Genomic DNA, 20,832 nt, shown 5'->3' on the forward strand with positions numbered 1-20,832 from the left:
TTTGAACTAGGAAGGAAACCAATTTCAGCACCATAGTTCTTCAAAGTATTTTTATGAGTCTGTTTCCTTAGGTCCCATTTATATCACCTGACTTAAATACCCTGTTAAGGGTTTCTTCAGTGAAGAATTAGAACAAATTAAAATGTATTGCCCTGAAATATCATGGAATGGGGCTAGCTGGGAAACTATAGGACAATCTCATGAAAATATAATTGTCTAGGAAATATATAGTTAAGGATGCAAAAAAAGAGAATTCATGAATGTTTGCGTATTTTCAGGCCAGAAAAGGAAGGAACATTGTTTTGAAAGGAAAAAATACTTAACAAATGAATGCTCACCTAGAAAGCTCCCAAAGGGACTTTGAAAATCCCTCACAACAACTGAATGAAAAGAAGAAAGTGATTTCCATAAAGACTTGTTCTCTCATCTTGTTGAAATTTGATACTGAAGAGCTATATGCTCTTTGGTGGGAAATTAAGAGGGGGAAAAAAATCCCACATCCTACCCCTCCAGGAAATGAAACCAAGTTGAAACTACATGGGCTAGTTCCAAAGGATCTGATTTGAACTGAAAGGGCCTGGTTGAATCATCTTGTTAGTTAACAGTCAGAGAGCAGACAATCTGGCTAAAAAGATTTCTGATTATAATGGTCTCAGGAAAATTCAATTCAATGTCCGTCCTCTTAAAAACACTTGTCTCACAACCTCACAGTATTTCAGCAGGAGACAAATTAGACTGGTTTAATGGTGTAGGTGCTGCATTTCCACCAGACTGAGCAACTACTTTAATTTTGCAAAATTTCTCCAGTTTGGTTAACAGTTGAACTAAAAAAAATAGGGTGTATAACCATACCCCCTGCTTCCAAAACCTCCAAAAAATTCCTTAAGTACTGAGTTTGGTCTCAACTCAAGATGATATGATGACCTCCTTATGCCTCTCCCTTATAGATTTTTGTGATAACTGTATAAAAGATAAAAGACTGTTTCACGTGCCAAGAAATGTTTCATCCATATAATCCTCTTCACTAGGCAACCCTCTTCTGCTGAATAGAGAAAAAGCAGTAACATATGACTGGTTTCTATTCATCTGTAAGGTAATACGTAGAGACCACAGCTCTTTCCTATTTTCTATTTCATTTGGTTCTCCCATCATCACAGTGATGCCCCCTAATATTTCACTGAAGACAGAAACTCAAGCTGAGAAAAGTCAAATTTCTTGGCAATTGTTAAATAAATTAATGGCAGGGCCAGAAATAAAACTCAGACCTCATTAATCTTAAGAACCCAAGATTCCCTAACATATCTCTCCAAAATTCAAATGTTAAAAAACAGTAATAATAAAACATTTTCCTGATGACATTTTCATAGGCCCTTCTCTACAAAAATGCTGGAGGTCGAGCAGGGCACCTGCTGGGTAGTGTGAAGACCACAAGTGCAAAGTACTTTAGACTCCACTCCTAAGATAACTTAGTACTCAAAAGCTTTTCTTAGCAGAAAGTACAAAAGTTGCAGAGAAAAAACACTCATGTACAGCTCCTGCCCTAAAGCATTTGGAAAGTTGCCCATAACAGCAGGGAGACAAGTCCACTTCCTGCTTCTTGAGCAATTGCTCTGTTCTTCCCTGGCACATTCTGTCCATCTGCTCTGGCTCATCTAGGTTTTTTTGTTTTGTTTTGTTTTTGTTTGTTTGCTTTTTAGTAATTTCCAGCACATCCTTAAATTTTACAGCCAAATTCTGTCACTGAAACAAAGTGCAGGACTTAGTATCAAAACAGATTTACCTATTTGTAGGTATACCAGGAAGTCTGCATTATTTATTTGAGGTGGGGAGGGGGCAGAGGGAGAGCGCCTCAAGCAGACTCCCTACTGAGTGGGGGAGCCCGACACAGGGCTCAATCTCCCATCCCAGAGTCGGATGCTCAACTGACTGAGCCACCAGGCACCCCAGCATTCTACATTTTAATAATTTTTCAGGAGATCAGTACTGGGACTTGTATTCTATTAAAAATGCAAAAGGTTAAGATTCTAAGCCCAGTAAAACCCTTCTTTTAGACAAATCCTTGATCTCTGGCCTCCAAACGTCCCAGAACTGTGAAACACTCTAAATTCCTTACCATCTGTCTGTACAACACTTTTAACAATTTCATCTGTCTTCACAAGGCTGAGAGCTCTTAAGGGAAGGGCTTTCAAACTTTTATGGTAGTAACCAAGAGTACAAACTACTTTTTACATGACCACTCAGTACAAACGCAAGATATACATGTATAATTAAAAGTTTCACAGGGGCGCCTATGTGGCTCAGTCAGTTAAGCATCCGACTCTTGATTTTGGCCTAAGTCATGATCTCAGAGAAGTGGGATCGTGCAGGGCTCTATACTCAGCCCAGGGTCTGCTTGTCCCCCTCCCTTTGTTCCTTCCCCTGCTTGCTCTCTTTCTCTCTCTCTCTCAAATAAATAAAATCTTAAAAAAAAAAAAGTTTCATAATCACTACTAAATCTGACTCTATCTTAAAATGATGTTTTCTATCCTGCTTAATTTCCTAAAGTGCTAGTAGAGACCCACTAAATTAGTTATACTCCACTAATTTGAAAAAAGACGCACAATTATTAATTGCCCATCAACATTACCAAAGAGTAGAGAGATTCCAAGTGAAGAAAAAGTGCATACAGCCTAAGAAATCTATTATTTTGGAAGGTATGGAAATCTGCCTGGCTACAAGGCTACGACATAAAGAAACAAAAATTATACACATGAAAGAACTGTTGAACAAGAACACAAAAATAATTCATTTTAAAAATTAAGTACAATTAAGAATTAATTAACATTTATGCAATACTACAAATTAATCGACAGATCTTATCCCAGTTTCATCAATTATCCCACAGATGTCCTCTATTTGGTCCAGGATCCAATCCAGGATCCCATGTTGTGTTTTGTCATGGCACCTCCTTAGCAACTCTTTTTGTCAGTCTTATTTGTCCTAAACAACTTTTACACCTTTTGAAAAGTACTAGACAATTATTTTGTAGAATGTCTCTCAATTTAGATTTGTTTGAGGTTTTATCATTAGGATAATGTGGTGCATTTTTGGTAGAAATACAGAGTAGTGATATTGTGCCCTCCTATTAGAAGGCATGTGATTCTCAGATTCAACTCCCAGATATTATTAAGTAGGTCAGGGTAAGGCTTCAAAACTCTGTGGAATTAAGGATTCTGATGATTACGGAGTCAATAAAACGGAGATAAGGGCCAGGAATCTGTATGTTTAATATGTGCCCCAGGGTACTCTGAAGACACTTTGAGAAACACTTTAACTTTATTCTCAAAATATCAGAAGTTCACAAGTTAGCTCCTTCACTTAAACAAAATAGTGTAGGCAACTTAGCTTTTAAAAATGCCAGAAATATCTGTCTTTGCCAAAAGGCACCAGTTGTCATGGTCAATTGATCACGCTCTCCAAATTCTCTGTTCCTGTTTAGTCCCCTTGATATTTACACATGTTCTGAGTCACTAAAACTTATGGTCTGTAATGTGACTAATACTCTGGGGATATTTAATAATTACCATGTATTTCATTTGCACATACACTCTCCCCACTCCCACCCCTGAAAGTACCTTGTACTGCTCCAACCAGGGATAAAAACAGACTCTAATGTCCACCCACAACAGGAATCTATAATTCTCTTTTAAAGGGTCAGCTGCAGCTTTGTTAATTAGACTGGCCTCATATATGAACAGCTCTCTCACAATCCAATGAGTGTGCAGATGTGAGATGGACAGGGAGGTGGACCTCACCAAGATTTCGCAAATAGAAAGATGGCAGTACCTCATCCATCTGCTCTGGTGACTATCTATCCCACCCTGCCCATCTGTTTCTGAAAACTGATTATCTGAAACTCCTAGGGGCTTCCATCAAGATCTTCAACTTTAAGCAAAAAGAGGTAAGGTGAGAGATCTAGGACGGTGAGAGATCTAGGACAGTGAGTGATCTAGATTAGAACACTGCCAGTTGACCCTAAAGGACCAAGTCCCACCCTCATCATAAGACACAAAATCACAGTCAACTTGGCAACACACGGTCCATCACATCTCACATCTGTCTACAGTTTTTGAGCTGCTAGTGAAAAGCAAGTAAAAATAAACAAGACTCAAAGATGAATTAAGAGAGTAAATTCATAAGCTAACATTTCTGGTTCAAACCGTAAGAATTTTAATAATACTGGTCTAAGGTTTCCCAGAAAGAGAAAGATATTACTAAAAGACATCTAATTTAAAGCAGGCTCCCTTCTCTCATTGGGTTACCAAATACCTTCTACCACCAGGTAAAGATTAATAGATGCCACTCTAAAGCTATAATACTTAACAGACAATATCGTAATTAAAACCATGACATTGGTTTTAGCAGGCAAGAGTCAGAGCTAAAGAAAAACTCACAAGAAAGAGAGTCAAAGTTCAGTCTTTTGCTCTGTGTCCAATGACGCATGTTTTTCTGACAGTTCTCTTAAAGCTTCCAAGCACAAGTTCTACTTACAGCACGAGCTAAACCATTTATAACTTATGAAGACTTGCATTCAGGCCCTCTCCTCAGTTATATAACCAAACACAGAACTGGCAACAGTAATTTATTACCACAAAAAAAAAAAAAAGAAACAAGGAGCATCTATATGTTTTTAAGATTTGTATTTTGGAGCAAACTGAATCGAAGGGGAATTGAAAAAAAGTTTCAGTACTGCCTGAAGCTATTTACCAAACAAACAGCTCTGTATTCTATAACAGCAAAGTGCTCTTCTTCACGCCAGGAGCCTAAATTGAAACCAATTGTGTCATTTCCCCCCTCTCTTTTACCCTCCAAAACCCACCATTTCTTATGGTCTGTTGTGTAGTTATTTTAAATTCTGCATCAGAGTGTGAGCCTCTTGAGGGTAACACCAATGTTAGTCATTTCCAATGCCCTGCGGCACCCAGCACAGTGACTTCAGTGTACTGGGCAGCAAGATGTTGGCCTGAACCATGAAAACTAGAACAAATCACAAGTGAAACCACCTGCTAGATGCTTGTCATGGAGATTCTGTCCTCAAAAACCCTCTTTCATGTTTTAAGCTGCATCTTTTCTGGGTTGACCTACTCCCACAACGGTCAGTTTTCCCTTATTCTTTACCCCAAGACTCATCAAACCAAGTACACAATCTCTCTACATTTTCCTGAATGTAAATGATGCCTCAGTAAAAAAAATACAATTTTTTATAAACATTTCAATAGAGGGGCACTGGGTAGCTCAGTCAGTTAAGCATCTAACTCCTGCCTTCAGCTCAGGTCATGATCTCAGAGTTGTGATATTGAGCCCTATGTCGGGAATCTGCTTCAGATTCTTTCTCTCTCTCCGTCTGCCCCTCACCCTGAGGCTTGCGGGTACACAACAAATGAATGAATGAATGGATTTTAGGAAGATAAAAATCTCCATTTTTTTAGGTTTTGGAAAGGAGATAAGCAGAAGTATTAACCATTTATGAGCAGTAAATAGTTTAATGGGAATGATTATCAAGTGTTCTGTGCTCCTTGTCTTCCAACATGTGAGTAGTAACAAGAATGTTCAAAAAAAGCACTCATCAGCTTTACACTATCCCTTTCATAACCCTATTTGCCCAAAAGAACCAAAACTCTTAACTTTTTCTGAGTCAGAGACATGACTAATAATACACTATGCTGAGAGGTGGCTATTATGGTGGTTTTGGAAAACAAAAGCACTGAAATATGCCTTCTTGAAAAAGTTCATTTCAGCCTTTTTTGGTCATTTGCTCTTCTCTCATAAAATAAAGGAGGATGCTTGCTCCTTGTAATTCGCCCAGCCTCCTTCTCAGGACTTTCCTATGCCAGAATTACATTTTACACAGCCTGTCCTCCTCCCAAAACCCACCGAAGCTGGTGAATGCCCCCACAACAGTTTCTATTTTCCAAAATGCAATTGGCTTCAGACAGACCCATCTATTCAGTCTATGGGAATTGCCTCAATGCCTTTAGCTCACACTGTTAGCTCAGCTTATACTCTCCATGACAGCAATGTCTTCTTTCAGTGGTTCAATTCAGGTCCCTAATTTTCCATGTTGAATTACTAGAAATATTCCAGTTCACACAGTCCTTCCACTTCCAAATTACAGATTCCATTTGGGAACTGTCCAGAATATGCAGCATGGGAAAACTGAGATTCAGAGTGAGCTGCACAGGGTCACAAAGTCAACAGTAAGCAGAATCACCTGTGGAAGAATCTAAATTACAGCTGCCCAACTCAAATTCTTTTCCAGACATGAAACCACAGTCTCCTTGACTACACTTATGAGCTCCCCCTCAGGGACATGTTTTAGATCAGCCCCAAAACCAAGGAGATCCACTGCCTGCTTACTGATTGCTTCTAGAGAATTAAAAATATACAGAACTGTCATTTTAAAAACCAAACCCTCAGAACTGAAAGACTCATTATCTGTTGGGGAGTTCCAGTGTTTTTTATCTACTCTATTAGCCCCGAGTTTATCAGGCTTGGCCAGATTCAGAAACGATTTATCTCACTCAAAGACTACTAAATCTGAGTCCATCTATCCACTTGTTTCTGGAGACTCACTTTAGACACCCAGGAGAACAAGTAGATTCTCATGATAAAACTACACCCAAGTTTTGTCTAGTTAGCCTTATGAAAGAAAACACAAGGTTACAACATAACTTAGAATTCTCCTACAGTACACATGACAACATAAAGCACGTGTCCTCAGCTACCCATATACTGTGCATTATACTGCTGACTCTTGAAAAACACGGGTTTGAACTGTGTGGATTCACTTATACATGGATGTTTAAAATATGGTATAGTGCTGGAGGTGCATTTTCTTTTTGATTTTCTTAACACTTATTTTATCTAGCTTACTTATAGAATACAGTATATAATACATTTATAATATACAAAATATTTGCTATTTATATTATCGGTAATGCTTCTGGTCATCAGTAGGTTATTAGTTAAATTGGGTGGGGGGGGGTCAAAAGTTACAGAGATTTTTGACCCCAAGCTCCATGTCGTTCAAGGTTCAACTGTACTTTGATATGAATATAGAAATACAAACAGTTCTTTAAATGATCTTGAAACATTGCTCTTTTTGTCAGGGGAATGATATAGCACTGGTCAATTACAATTTAACAATCCTATTTTCTCACAATTCCATTATTTCTCTAGAACTATTCCAGTAGGAATTCGCTGTAACTTACATTAAGTACAAAGAATGTTTTTTAAAATGAGGAAAAAAAGAACAAAAGGAAAAGGAAGAGAGAACTAGGAATGGTCTCTGTCCTAATCTAGGCAATGGTTACAGGGGCATATATGTGTAATAATTCATTGAGTGGTATGCTCAAGTGTTGTACAGTTTTTTTGACTATAAGCTATATTTTGATTAAGAAGGTTTTTATTTATTTTTTATTTTTATTTTTAGGAGATTTTATTTATTTATTTATTCATTCATTCATTCATTCATTCATTCATTCATTCATTCATGAGAGATACCGAGAGAAAGAGGCAGAGACATAGGCAGAGGGAGAAGCAGGCCCACTACAAGGAACCTGATGCGGGACTCAATTCCAGACCTCAGGATCATGCCCTGAGATGAAGGCAGATGCTCAACTGCTGATCACCCAGGTGTCCCAAGTTTTTGTTTTTTTTTTAAAAGGAGACAGAGAGGAAAAAAAGTTAAAATCCAAGGGTGAAGGTAGTATTTAAAATTCCTTAAATTTTCTTTTGTTCATTAAATAAATATTTGTTGAGCACCCTGCTTTATTCCAGACATGCTGCAAAATGCTGAGGATACCACTATAATTAAGACACAGTCATTGGACACAGCATTCATAATCTAATAGTGGGGGCAGACAGGAACCAGAAATTATAAGACACTGTGTGATGAGAATTATGACAGGAATAAGCACAGGGAGTTTGGTACACATAGTCGGGTATCTAATTCACTTTAGGAAGGCAGAGTTCTTTCCATCCATGAAAAATCACATGCTGAAACATATCTCAAATTCATATTTTAAGGCAGAAAGACCCATCATTGTTTTCTTCTGCAAGAGAACCATAAAATTAAACTTAAATTTTTTGTTTTTCTCATGAGGTATACCAAAGGTTAAATCCTTCCTATCATCTCTAAAATTATGGTCACTCACTAAAAGTTAACTTTAGCAGAGGTCAACATGATGCAGGCCATCAGACTGAGCATTTTCGTGTGATGCAAAAAAGATGTTCCAAAGTAAGTTAACACTCAGTTAATGTAAAGCTTTCTTTAAGCAAAGTTCTGCATGTGGCAACTCTCCACAGAAAATAGATTCCAGTGAATGTTTAAACTAACCTCCCCCTCAAATCAAAACAATGTCTTTAACTACTTGGTAAAACAAGCTATTTAGGAAACATTTGTTCAAAGGAAAATAGTTTAAAAGCAAAGGGAAAACTGTGGTAAATTAAGTACAACGGATCAGAAAACAACATCAGCAAGAGAACTTAGCAAACTCTAGGGAAACTATGTCTGTGACCCAAAGTCACAAATGTGTGAAAGCGAGAGCAGAGAATCCTAAGAATATTCAGCTCAGACTGGAGCAGACTTGTGCACGTTATGAGCAGGTAGCAAACTTATCTTCATTTTATAGCTACACCTCCACAACACATGCTATCAACGACTCAAATCACTTTCCTCCAGAAAGCAGCAAAATTAATGAAGAGCCTGCAGGATAGCCCCTGTCTCCACCCCCTCCTAAACAGAGAAGCGGCTGGCAAAACCATTTTCTTTGTAAATCTCAGACACATCATCAGATAATCCACACGAAGGGTTGGTCTCATACCATATAAGACAAAAATACTAACAAGGAGGCATTCGACAACTCAGATGGATAATAAAACAAACAAGCTACTTTACCTGTCGGCCTTCATGAGAAGGTTCGGTGGCAGCTCCAGGAGCTGGTTGTGTTGCACATCCAAGACCTCCACTGAGGTCCTTTCTAGCCTTTCAGGTAGCCTTGTCAGCTGGTTATGTCCAGCCAGCAGCTTCCGGAGACTGCTGTGACAAAATAAGCTGTGCAAAAGGGGACAAAGACAGAAGGAAACGTACTTAGAGCTAATCTGGGATAAGAAATAAAAAATGAACAGGAGTCGAATACTTTAAATGATCTCTCCAAAGAAACATACATTCATTCAGAGCAACTGCAAATTCATATTAACATAAGCTCAAACTTGGAGCTCTCTATATTTTAATACTTAAACAAAAAGAAAAAAAAAGGAGGGTGGGGAAAAACCGTGAACAGGAATATTTAACAATGAAGCTCTACTTAGTGAAAGAGAAAAAAAAATTCCATAGGAGATACTGAAGAGAAGGGTCTACCCTTGTTAGACTCCGAAGACATGCTTTACAAGGTTGTAGGTCTCAAGGTAGAGCTCATGTCTTCTGTTGCCCTGGAACACAGGTGTTTTACCTACAAAAGGTTCTCAATAAATATAGTTGACCAATTTTTACCTATAGGATCAACATTAAAGATTCTTCTATCCGATTAAACAAATGCTAACTGATAAAAAGTTACATTTTTCCTTATTTGCATTTCACAATTAAAATTAATTCTTCCTTTTCTCACTTCCTTAAGTCTGTATACCTTTCTTTTCTCTTTGATTTAATCCTAAACAAAGCAGAGATCCCTCCCAAAGAGAAGGAAATGCACTGAATTCATTAGTCTCTTTTGAGCCTTAAGAGAGCTGTTTGGAACCCTGGCTGTGTTTCTTCTATGGGTTATCAAAACCGCAACAAATGATGAATACTTTTTAATAAAATATAAATCTGCTTTATGACCAACTCAGACTTCGAAAGTTGTAGAGAATAGAACAGCCCCTGGGCTTGAACCCAGAAATGTGGGGCCTATGACAAAGTGAGGTTATAATCTGCATCAGGATCACTCTGGAGGGAGACGTCCTGTAAACTGTCAAAGAACGAGGCAACCCCTACCCACCTCCTGCCTTCTGCCACTCTGACCTCACTCATGGACCACCAGAGCTGTTAAAATCACTCCACATGATGGTTGAACTTTATTCACTTTAAAACTAGATTCTTCACTCATAGAGACACAAGTAACCTGTCTCAGCATTGTGACACCATGGGCTGCCATGAAAGGTACCTGGCATGCCTGCCTAGAAGGTTTGGATATCCATATGACAAGAAAGATTATCCAGGACATTCAGTCACAGGGGTCGATAGTCACGACTATCACAGGGGGCGGTCTCTGTAATTCACCTCAACCCAGTAATTCAGGATTTGGTTCACTAATTTTACTGTCTTGCTGGGCCTGGGGTGCAATTTAGGATTCAGAGGGAAAAATGTGTTATTATTTACACATACACACTTCATCCTTAAATAAATGGATAACTGAAAGACAGATAACAAAATCTTTATCTTGACTTTCCAAATAAGAAAGTAGATATTATAATTACAGAATGAGTCTTATTAAATGCTAACTACTGGACTTAGCTAAATTCTTCTGGATACTAAGAATTAAGATACCTTATTTTCCTTTTAACATTTCTATTTTGAAATATTAATTTGTTTGTCAAATTCTTCATATACATTGCTTAAATAAAGCTTGTATATCAAATCAACTTCTAATAAATTGCTGTCTTGTTGCCTGAATATCAGATCAATGAAAGGGCTGATAGAAACTTTACAACTAAACACTGTAAGAAAATAGTACATACTGTTTTTGTCCCACATGTTAAACACAACGTGCACATGCACACACAGACACATACTTTTAATTCATTTTTTTTTATTTTTTTTAAATCTTTTTTTTTAATTATTTATTTATGATAGTCACAGAGAGAGAGAGAGAGAGGCAGAGACACAGGCAGAGGGAGAAGCAGGCTCCATGCACCGGGAGCCTGATGTGGGACTCGATCCCGCGTCTCCAGGATCGCGCCCTGGGCCAAAGGCAGGCGCCAAACCGCTGCGCCACCCAGGGATCCCATACTTTTAATTCCTAAACAAGAAGGCATTTGGAATTTGCTTTGTAATCATTTGCTTTTGAATTCGTTTAGATCCCCAAACAAGGCTGACTGATTCAGATCAAATCAAAGATTAATGAACTTTGGGGAAATGTGGATAAAAATATCAGTTATCTTATTTTTATGTAATTGTTGGGTTTGTACACATAATATCTTTGTTGTAGCCCACAATGAAACAGAGGTCTGGGACACCAATGTGCTGCTATTTGTCGGACCGGGGAGGTTTGAAGTAGGGAAGACAACAGAGAAAACAGAAGAAAGGTAACATTCAAAGATTTTGTTCCAACAAATTCTTTTCCCCCCATTAGTAGTAGCCTATTTTGATTTTTGCTGTTTGTCTTCTGAAAAAGTCTCTCTCCATCTCACACATACACTACCATCCACAGGGCACATCAAAGTCGTCTTGATAATGTGATGGGCTGCACTGGGTCACCTAAATACTCAGTCAGCATAAAACTCCAAAGCAGAAAGCATTTTCAAATAGACTGAAATTCCAGGTATAACATATGGCCAGAGAACAAAGTAAAATCAACTGAGTTTCTTAGAGACTGAAATGTAACCCAGATTTCTTTTATGAGATCTATATTCTAACAGTGTTAACCAACAGAAATACAATGCAAGCCATATATGTAATTGTAAATTTTCTAGTAGCCACATTAAAAATGGTGAAAAGAAACAAATAAATTTTTACATTTTATTTGACCCAATATATCAAAAATATTATTTTAACATTTAACTAATATACAGTATTAGTGAGGTATTTTGCATCTACTGTATATTTTATACTTCAGTACTTCTGAGTTAGGACTAATACATTGTAAGTCTCAGCAGTCACATGTGACAAGTGGAACCACTCATATAAGATATACAGCATTTCCATCATTACAGAAAATTCTATATGGCAGCACTGGAAGAGCCTACTTTTTGTTATTAATTGCATGGCTAGTCACTAACAGTAATATTTTGTACCAGAATTCGTTAACCCGAAGATATTGGTATCTATGGACACTAGACATCAAGAAATGGCTGTGTCACAAATCTTGCCATTAAAGTGAAAATTATGAAATAAAAATAACACATATTAAGACAGAATAGAGAAGAAAAGTTATTGACCTTTATTCCTAATTTCTACCAAGAAAAACAGAATCTAGTTTGCTCTTTCTAGGGTTATGATATAATAATTGTTTTTCCCAAAGTTATGTTTGAGGAAAACCAAGAATTATTTGTGGGGAAGGTAGATATGTTGGTCAACAGACAGAAGCTGAAGATTCTGAAAGAACTGAGATTACAGAGGTGAACCGATCATACTACTGGCTAAGTTTTCAAACACTGCTTATTTAGAAGCATCCCCTAAGCACTGCTCATCGTAGCTGTGGAAAGCCTGGCCGACAAAGTCTCACTTTACTCTCCACTGCATGAAGAAAGTCTGTAATTCCAGGATACCCCATAAGGTAAAAGATCCTAGAAATTAGGTTTCAAAACAAAGTCTTTTAGGAGTTCATAATAACAAGCTAAATTATTTAAAAACTGCTTATCTGATTTGAGATTCTCTCACTTGATCTGTAATACTTACCGTGCAGGAAGTTCACATATTTGATTATGGCCAATATCCAAAACTTCTAGCTTTCGGCTTTCACATACCCACTCAGGCACGTTTTCTAAGCAGTTCCTAAATGTAAGAATATACAATTTTTTTCTCTGATTGGAATTTGGCCTGAAATATGGTTTGAAACTCAGAATAATTACATAAAATGAATAAAACTTCAAACAAAATACCAAAGTATCATGAATATTAATCAAAAGGATATGTATATTCACTTTAATCTAGAAGCAAGATGAAGTGTGACAAGGAATAGGAAAGAAAGAAAAAGTAGAAAAGGACACAGTTACATCATGTCTAAAGTCTTAAAAAAAAAAAGGGAAAAAAAAAAGGAAAAAAAAAAAAAAAAAGGAAAAGGTCTGGTTCCCAGAATTGCTATCCTAAGAAATCTATAAATCCATGCAAGCTTAGCAAGAGGATGTCTTATATTGGAAAAAAACAAACAAGCATACACATTCTTCCAATTAAGTTAAATGGCATAAAATAGTTCTATTTTCCAATTCACACTTTTACCCTTAACATTAAAATATTTCTCAACTCTAGTAGGTATCATGAAAGGACTGCCACAGATCACAGATAAAAGGAAAGAAGTGGCACCAGTGAAATGGTACACTGACCTGTAAGGTCCAGAATTATTATTTGAAAACATTAACTTAGACATGAGATGGCAATTATAATTACCAGAAAGAAGTGAACTAAATTAATGCTGACTTTATCATTAAATGAACTCAACACTTCTTAGACAAATCTACTACAATGAGTTATCTCCCTAGTCAAGGATGATTACCCTTTTTCTTTTTTTTTAATATATGTTAAAAGACCAGGCATGAAAAATGTAAAATGGTATATATATTGTGAGCACAATTCTTCAAAAAAGAGATGAACCATTCCGTGAAAATATGATGCTTGGGACAGGACTTTGGTCCTTTTTTTTTCCCTCCCTTCACTTTGATAAGTTACTTTGATAAGTTCCCTTCACTTTGATAAGTTCCTCCTTCACTTTGATAAGTGAAGGGAGGAAAAAAAAACCCATTGTAATGTTAAATTGGGGGCATTATGTGTGATTTAAAAACCATTTTCTTTAATTTTGCTAGTGTACTAACTTTTCAATTAAAATATAGAAAAGCCAGCATTATTTTTTTAGCATCTGTACAGGTACACAGGGTTCTGGCTTTGAAGTTCTGAAGACTGACACACTCAATTATTTTATTTTATAGTGGTTAACCCCTAAAACATCTTCATAAGATAGGAGAGAAGTCCCTCTCCCTATAAACTACCTTGATATATAGCAATACAACTCTTCTCAGTCATAAAAATAACCTGAAACTTTGAACTTGAGGACCTAGTAAACACCATATGATGGGTGACAGCTCAGTTCCTGCAGGTAACATAAATACATCAGAGGAGGAGGGTGAAGAGCTATGTCAGAGGTGTCAGGTTTTCTAAGAGAAAGCCCTATTGCTGCTGAGCAGAGTAAGTTATCTACAATGAAGATCCTGGATATTAGAGTTATAAAGAAAGATGGATAGTATTTAAGTGACAATTCAGGGAAAACAAGACAGGGTTTCCAATTCAGTCTCATTCAGGGGTTTCAGTGGGAACCATTTGCCAATTACATGCTCTAAGTAAAAGGAGAATAGATTTACTCTATAGCTGACTCTCTGAAATAAATCTGTTCAAGCTATTTCTATATCCCCATGTATGTAAACCCCATTCCAATACTGTTGTTACTTAAAGGTTGAAGATAACAGCATTCCAGACTGTTTAAAAATAATAATAATCAGATAATACCTGACTTCAAGTTTATTAAACAAAACTGTCAGACATGAATTTAGTAGGAAATTAATGAAGCAGTATTCATAAAGTATTTTATAATTAAATTTCTGAAAAATTGTAATTTTAATAATTCTGACACTTTCTTACATAATTCTGATTGAGAACATTATTTTGAAAATCACCAGGTTTGTATATTTTTATGACTAAAGGCAAATTCTGCACCTGACCAATTACATGCCAGTTGTATCAGATTTCGCATACGGAAATGAGTTAACACTTGTTATGCTGAGTGGGCCACATTCCCTCATGTACTATGGTTGTTCAGAAAATTTTGGATATCTCCTTTGGAGTTATGTTAAAAGTTTCAATTTTAGAGTGTTAAGGCTATTAAAATCTAATTTATAAATATAAATACATGCTTTAGGCCTTCAGGAATTAACCATGACACACTGCTGTAGTGAATTTGTATAAAAGGTGAGATGGTTATTCTATTTGCAAATAAGCCAAGCAAAGTGAAAAGGCTGGACAGAAATCCTACTTCGGTAGGCTTGGTTGCTACTTTCTAAGGGTTCTTAGCAAGAAGATGTAGGTGCAAAATAACAGAGGAAAGGGAAAAAAAGATCAAAGAGAGTACAATATTTAAAAATGAAATTAACATCATTTCAAAGACTGAAGATATGGTTAATATAATTAAAGAACTTCTAGACCTTCCAGCCATATGATGATACTCAACTCACTAATCCTTCAGGCCCAAACATGGTGGCCAAATTGGTGACCACATGGACATAATATCTTGTTTCTTCTATTTTGAACTCTAGCACACAAATGTAGTATTTTAATTGATATTTATATACATTTTTTCAAAGGATAAGTAAAAACTACTGAATTTAATTTGTAATATTTACTGTCAAAATATATTTAAAAATTTTTAGGCATAAGCTCAGACAGGATAATCTAACTTTCAAGCAGACTCTAGAGTGCTCTAGGACTTGGCTTCTTACCGTGAAACATCCATGTAGGACAGATAATTTGGAACTGGGTAAACATCCAGTTGAACAAGTTCTAGGAGGCAGGGAAAAAAAACACAAAGACATTATTACCATTCAAGTCACACAGAGACTCTTTTTGTATGTAGAACATCCTCACTGTGCTTTATTCACAATTGTTTAGGTTAGGAAGTACAATACATCCATTTGTTAAACTGGGAAACTACAGAAAGTACAGAGAACCTCCAATTTAATCACAAGATCTTATTCAGAGATCAAAATAAATCACTCATTCTACTTTCCTACCTTTTCCCAATCCTGTGGCTCTCCTTGTTATGCATGGTAAATGTTACCTGGAAGATAAACTGTATGAACACAGTTTTCTACATCTGGAATTCCTTCCATAAAACCAAATGCATCTGGCTTTTGCCTTTTTTGCTCTACCGAAACCATGTTCTTGAGGGTCACAAAGGACTTCATCTACCCAAATCTGAAAACTCTTCCTCAAAGCTGTCTGATAAAGGATAGAACCATCCACACAGGGCTTTGTTTCTCAGAGTAGTTTCTAGATGCCCTTCTGCTTCTCCAAACATTCACTCTGTGATTCACAAGTTCAGCATCCATCTGGTTGCCTATCCTGGTGCCAGCTGTGAGGATTTTCTAAGTTGACTTGGTACCAGCGCTCTTCTCTTTCCCAGTTACCTTACTTCCACGGTTGCAGGTACCACTTTGGAACAGACAAGCCTCAAATCAACATCTGTGGTCCTGACGGCAAGTTCCCATTTGCTCCCATGAAAACTATTACAATGACGGGGATGAGCAGGGAGGCAAGGACTCCATTCTTCTCCATAAATGAACCCTGTACACTACTCACTTCCGTCACATGTCCCTCCACTTAAGAATCTCCACGGGGTCTCTCTAAGCTTACCGCACTAGCTTCAAACCTTCACCATCTGACTCTAAGCCACACATCCTATAACTACCTCTTCTCATTTTCCAGCGCGCACCTCTGAGTTCAGAATTCCGTTTTCTCCCATCTGCCAAACAGACTACATTCAGATTCTTTCCCCTTCAACACCCACTTTGTGCTTCCTGGCTATCCAAATCCTATAACTCTCAGGTACCTGAAGCTATCTGACATTTGTCTTGTTTCTCCTGTGAGATGATAATAGTCATTCCAAAAAAAAAAAAAAGAAAAAGAAAAAGAAAAAAAAATCCCCTTTAAATCATGCACTACATTCTGCATAGAACAAGTATTTGATAAACAATTGTTCAACTTGTAGTACTAAGTACTTGCTTTCACTCAGTTTTCTGATTGCAGGGAATCGAAATCTTCACTTTAGCAAACATAGGTACTTAGGATCTTTTCTTTTTTAGAACTGTCATGATTTCCAGATTCTGTGGAAAAGATCTCATTAAATGAGCAAGACTCTTGATCTGTGGTGTCCCTGTGGGTATAGAATTCAGATCTCTCTTAAGATTAGTTCCTTTGTTTGAGGAGCATGAAATCTGAGGCCCTGAATAGAGTCCAAAATGGACCTTCCTTTCATTTTCACTCTCCCATATTAAATCATGGTTCCAGACTTACTATCTTAACAGAGGTAGTCCACAAAATAGTTTATTCAGGCCCTTTAAGCAGAGTAGCCAAATCAAAAGTGGGAGTAACGTCCCTAAACATCATAATATGAGAAAAATAGGTTGGGAACTACAAAATCTTCCGTTTTGGTTCCTTTAAATACCATACCAGCATTCTTCTTTTATGATTTTTACCTCAGCAAAACCTGACACTTATTTTATTAAATGAGCAAAGTAAAATCAGAGTGAGGCAGAGATGACGGCGCTGAGTCAATTCTTAAAACCAGAAGAGAAACTTTGATGTGGTCTATGTTACATACCATTAGAAGCAGCATAGAGTGCTTTTAGGAAATAGCCACAGATGTTTAATGTCACCAGCTGATTCCTTTCACAGTGTAAAACTTCAATGTTATTGAAAATCATGGCATCTAGATCACCAAGCTTATTGTCGCGAAGATCAAGCTGAGTGACATGCTGGAGAAAGTCCACTTCATCTGCTATTAGCTTCCTAATTACGTTCAGTCTTGAGGAGAAAGGACACAAACAGAGACTATAATTAACTACAGTGCTATAAATAAATAACCACACCCTAATATGCCGAGGTAAGGAGATGGGATGCCAGTCTCACTATATTATAATCCTCCATTATTTCTTTAATCTCTGCATCTGGACTTCCTTAACTGGCCAGATTCCTTGGTTATTTTTAGCTACAATTCCATGAAGGTCTTAATCTTGACAGTATATTCTCAAACACAATTTGGACCACTTAGGCTAGAAGACAAGCACATATGTTGATTTTACCTTAATTGATTTCAAGAGGAAAAATCATTTATTAATCAAATAATCATTTGATTTTATTTATTTTCAAAGAATTAATCATTTATTTTCAAAAAATTTGGTGGAAAACAACACAAAATATAAAACCTAGAACAACCTGTTAGGCATGTTACAACTATACTAAATATTTAAGGAAGGAGAAAGGATTAGTGAGCAGGGAGATGAGCAGTTCATATAGGATAGAATTTAACAGAGACCTTGGGAATGGGGGTAATGAATGGGAGCCACACATGTATCAGACATAAGAATGCACACATCTGGATTTCTGGCTGGTGTAGGACCAAGGACTGATTATCAAAACTATCTCCATTATTAAAATATTGCCGGAAGGGTGTTTGGGTGGCTTAGTTGATTAACTATCCCACTCTTGATCTCAACTCAGGGTTGTGAGTTCAAGGCCCAAGCTGGGCATGGAACCTACTTTAAAAAAATACATGTATTTATAAATTTATATATATATATATATATATATATATATATATATATATATATATATATATATTATTGCTTGAAAGAGCAAAGCACAGAAAATACTGAAATTTGGCATCTAGGATTCACTGAGAAATTACAAAACAAAGGACAGCAATGGGATCAACAAATCTAGGACAGAGCTAGGCACAGGAGACAGCTGGCAGAACTTAGACCACGAGAACTAGTTAACTAACAGACTGAAGTTGCTATGAGTGGGTTGCCAAGAAGATACGTAAGTAGTAATGGTGACTAGGAATCAATAGAATGAAGACACACTTCAAAAGGGAGAAAAATAGATGAAAATCTCAATTCCTAGTTTGCTAGGCTATCCCCAACTCCTTTACAAACAGTAAGAACCCTACAAAGCCAACAAAGTGCTGAGATAATGCACTTGGTTAGAAGAACATTAATATGAGGGCTGGAGCTTAGGAAAAAGCTAAAGGTTCTAGGTTGTGAATTTCTGCCCTTTGAAAAAATAAAATAATGGTAACTGAAAATAAAGTAATGATAACTGAATTATTAAGAGCAATATGATAAAGTCACTGAAACACAAAGATGAGTGACAGATAGCAAAGAGTTAAAATTTGTCAATCTGTAAACACAGCATATGGGCTCTTCAAATGTCCCCAAGATGATTGTTTTTTGCTTCTTCTCTTTTTTTATTCCAGGTTGTAAGATTGAAAAACTGGCCACAACCCAGTAATTTGCCTACTTCCAAATGCTCCCTAGATTACTAGAATATGTACACAGAATTTTTTTTTTTTAATCTCACTTTAGGGATGCCTGGGTGGTTTAGCTGGTTAAATGTCTGATTCTTGGTTTCAGCTCAGGTCACGATCTCAGGCTTATAATCTCAGGATCATGAGGTTGAGCCCCACCTTGGGCTCTATGCTCAGTGCAGAACCTGCTTGAGATTTTATCTCTCCCTCTGTACCCCCCCCCCCACCCAGCTGGAGGGCACGTGCTCTCTTTTTAAAATAAATAAACTAAATCTTAAAAAAATAAATAAAAATCTCTTTTTGAACATAACATACTATATAGTAATTGAAAAACTGTCCTGTGATTTTCCTACTTTACACTGTAAGTAACTTTCATAATGTGGCATTATCATCTTCATTGGAATGGCTCCCTCCTGTAATTTCACTGTATTCACACTAAAATAATTAAAGGGTTCGTTTAATGAGACAAAAGAAAAAAAATCTATAATGAGAGGGAACTGTTCAGTTTAAATTGCCAAGTCTTTTTTTTTTTTTTTTAAATGCTGATTCTGACTTAGTAGATCTGGGGTGGGGCCTCAGAGTCTGCATTTCTTTATTTTTATTTTTAAAGATTTCACTTATTAATTCATGAGAGACACAGAGAAAGACGCAGAGACACACAAGTAGAGGGAGGAATAGGCTCCGTGCAAGGAGCCCGATGTGGGACTTGATCCCAGAACTCCAGGATCATGCCCTGAGCCAAAGGCAGATGCTCAACCATTGAGCCACCTAGGCATCCCAAAAATTGCCAAGTTTTATCAGGATTCAAATATCAAAAGTTTTCAGGCTCAAGCAATAACATAACTATTTAGGATGAACTTTCAAAGAGGCAAAATGTGATTAAAATTTCCTTCCCATAATCTCCAGTTAACATAGACATTTTATTTATTTCATAAATACTGAGATTTGCTGTGTGTAGCGTAACACAGGCAGTATGAAAGAGCATGATATTCTAGTTCCAATTTGCTTATCATATCTAGTATGATCTTGAACAAGTCACCTAGTATCTCTGGGTAAGCCTAATTCTAATCTGTAAAATGGGATAACACTGTCCTTGTCCTCCAAGGCAGTGGAGAAAGTCAAATGAAGGAGGTGCCCATAGTATGCAAACAATGAAAGATATAGTGATGATGAGGATGATGACCTGGCTTTGTGTCAATAAGAGTGAATAAAACAAGGTGTTTCTCAACAGATTTTAATACATTAGTGAGGGAAAATCACAAATGCTTTAAAATATAAAGACTACAAGTAGGGCAATGGCTCAGTGGTTGAGCATCTGCCTTTGGCTCAGGGCATGACCCCGTAGTCCCGAGATCAAGTCCCATGTCGGGCTCCCTGCAGGGAGTCTGCTTCTCCCTCTACCTGTGTCTCTGCCCCTCTCTCTCTCTCTCTCTCTCTCTCTCTCTGTCTGTCTCTCATGAATTAAAAAAAAAAAAAAAGACTACAAGTATGTGACAAGTGCCATAATGATGTATAAAATACAGAGAATGGTCAAAAAGCTGCAATGGAGGGAGCACCTCATTGAATCCCCAGGGTAGGTAGAATTAATAGATGTAAGTAGGCAAAGAAAGCAGTGCATGAGTTAGGGCAGAATGGTCTCTGGACTGAAGATGAGCACAGGGAGGAAGCCACACACAAGTGCAGGAGAGCAGAGCTTGCGAGAGGCTGCAAGGGGGCTGGCTTTGTCGGTCAAAGTACCAATGATGTGCTAACACTGGTTAACAAGGATGAAGGAGGACAGTGTTGCTCGGTTATCTGTGGTGAATGA

At 37.1% G+C, this 20,832-nt stretch overlaps 1 protein-coding gene across 1 annotated transcript in view; it reads right to left on the bottom strand.

Moving 5' to 3' along the window:
• Positions 1 to 20,832, bottom strand: part of LOC129514564 (PH domain leucine-rich repeat-containing protein phosphatase 1-like) — a 209,175-nt gene that overhangs the window by 31,664 nt on the left and 156,679 nt on the right. The window contains exons 7-10 of the mRNA XM_055333244.1: positions 17,319 to 17,521; positions 15,439 to 15,499; positions 12,635 to 12,730; positions 8,939 to 9,094 (exon numbers count right to left, since the gene is read on the bottom strand). Coding sequence (XP_055189219.1) covers positions 8,939 to 9,094; positions 12,635 to 12,730; positions 15,439 to 15,499; positions 17,319 to 17,521 — 516 coding nt within the window. The remainder of the gene's footprint in view (positions 1 to 8,938; positions 9,095 to 12,634; positions 12,731 to 15,438; positions 15,500 to 17,318; positions 17,522 to 20,832) is intronic.

Source organism: Nyctereutes procyonoides, unplaced genomic scaffold (genome assembly GCF_905146905.1).
Source record: "Nyctereutes procyonoides isolate TBG_1078 unplaced genomic scaffold, NYPRO_anot_genome, whole genome shotgun sequence".
In the NCBI taxonomy this organism is placed as follows: domain Eukaryota; kingdom Metazoa; phylum Chordata; class Mammalia; order Carnivora; family Canidae; genus Nyctereutes; species Nyctereutes procyonoides.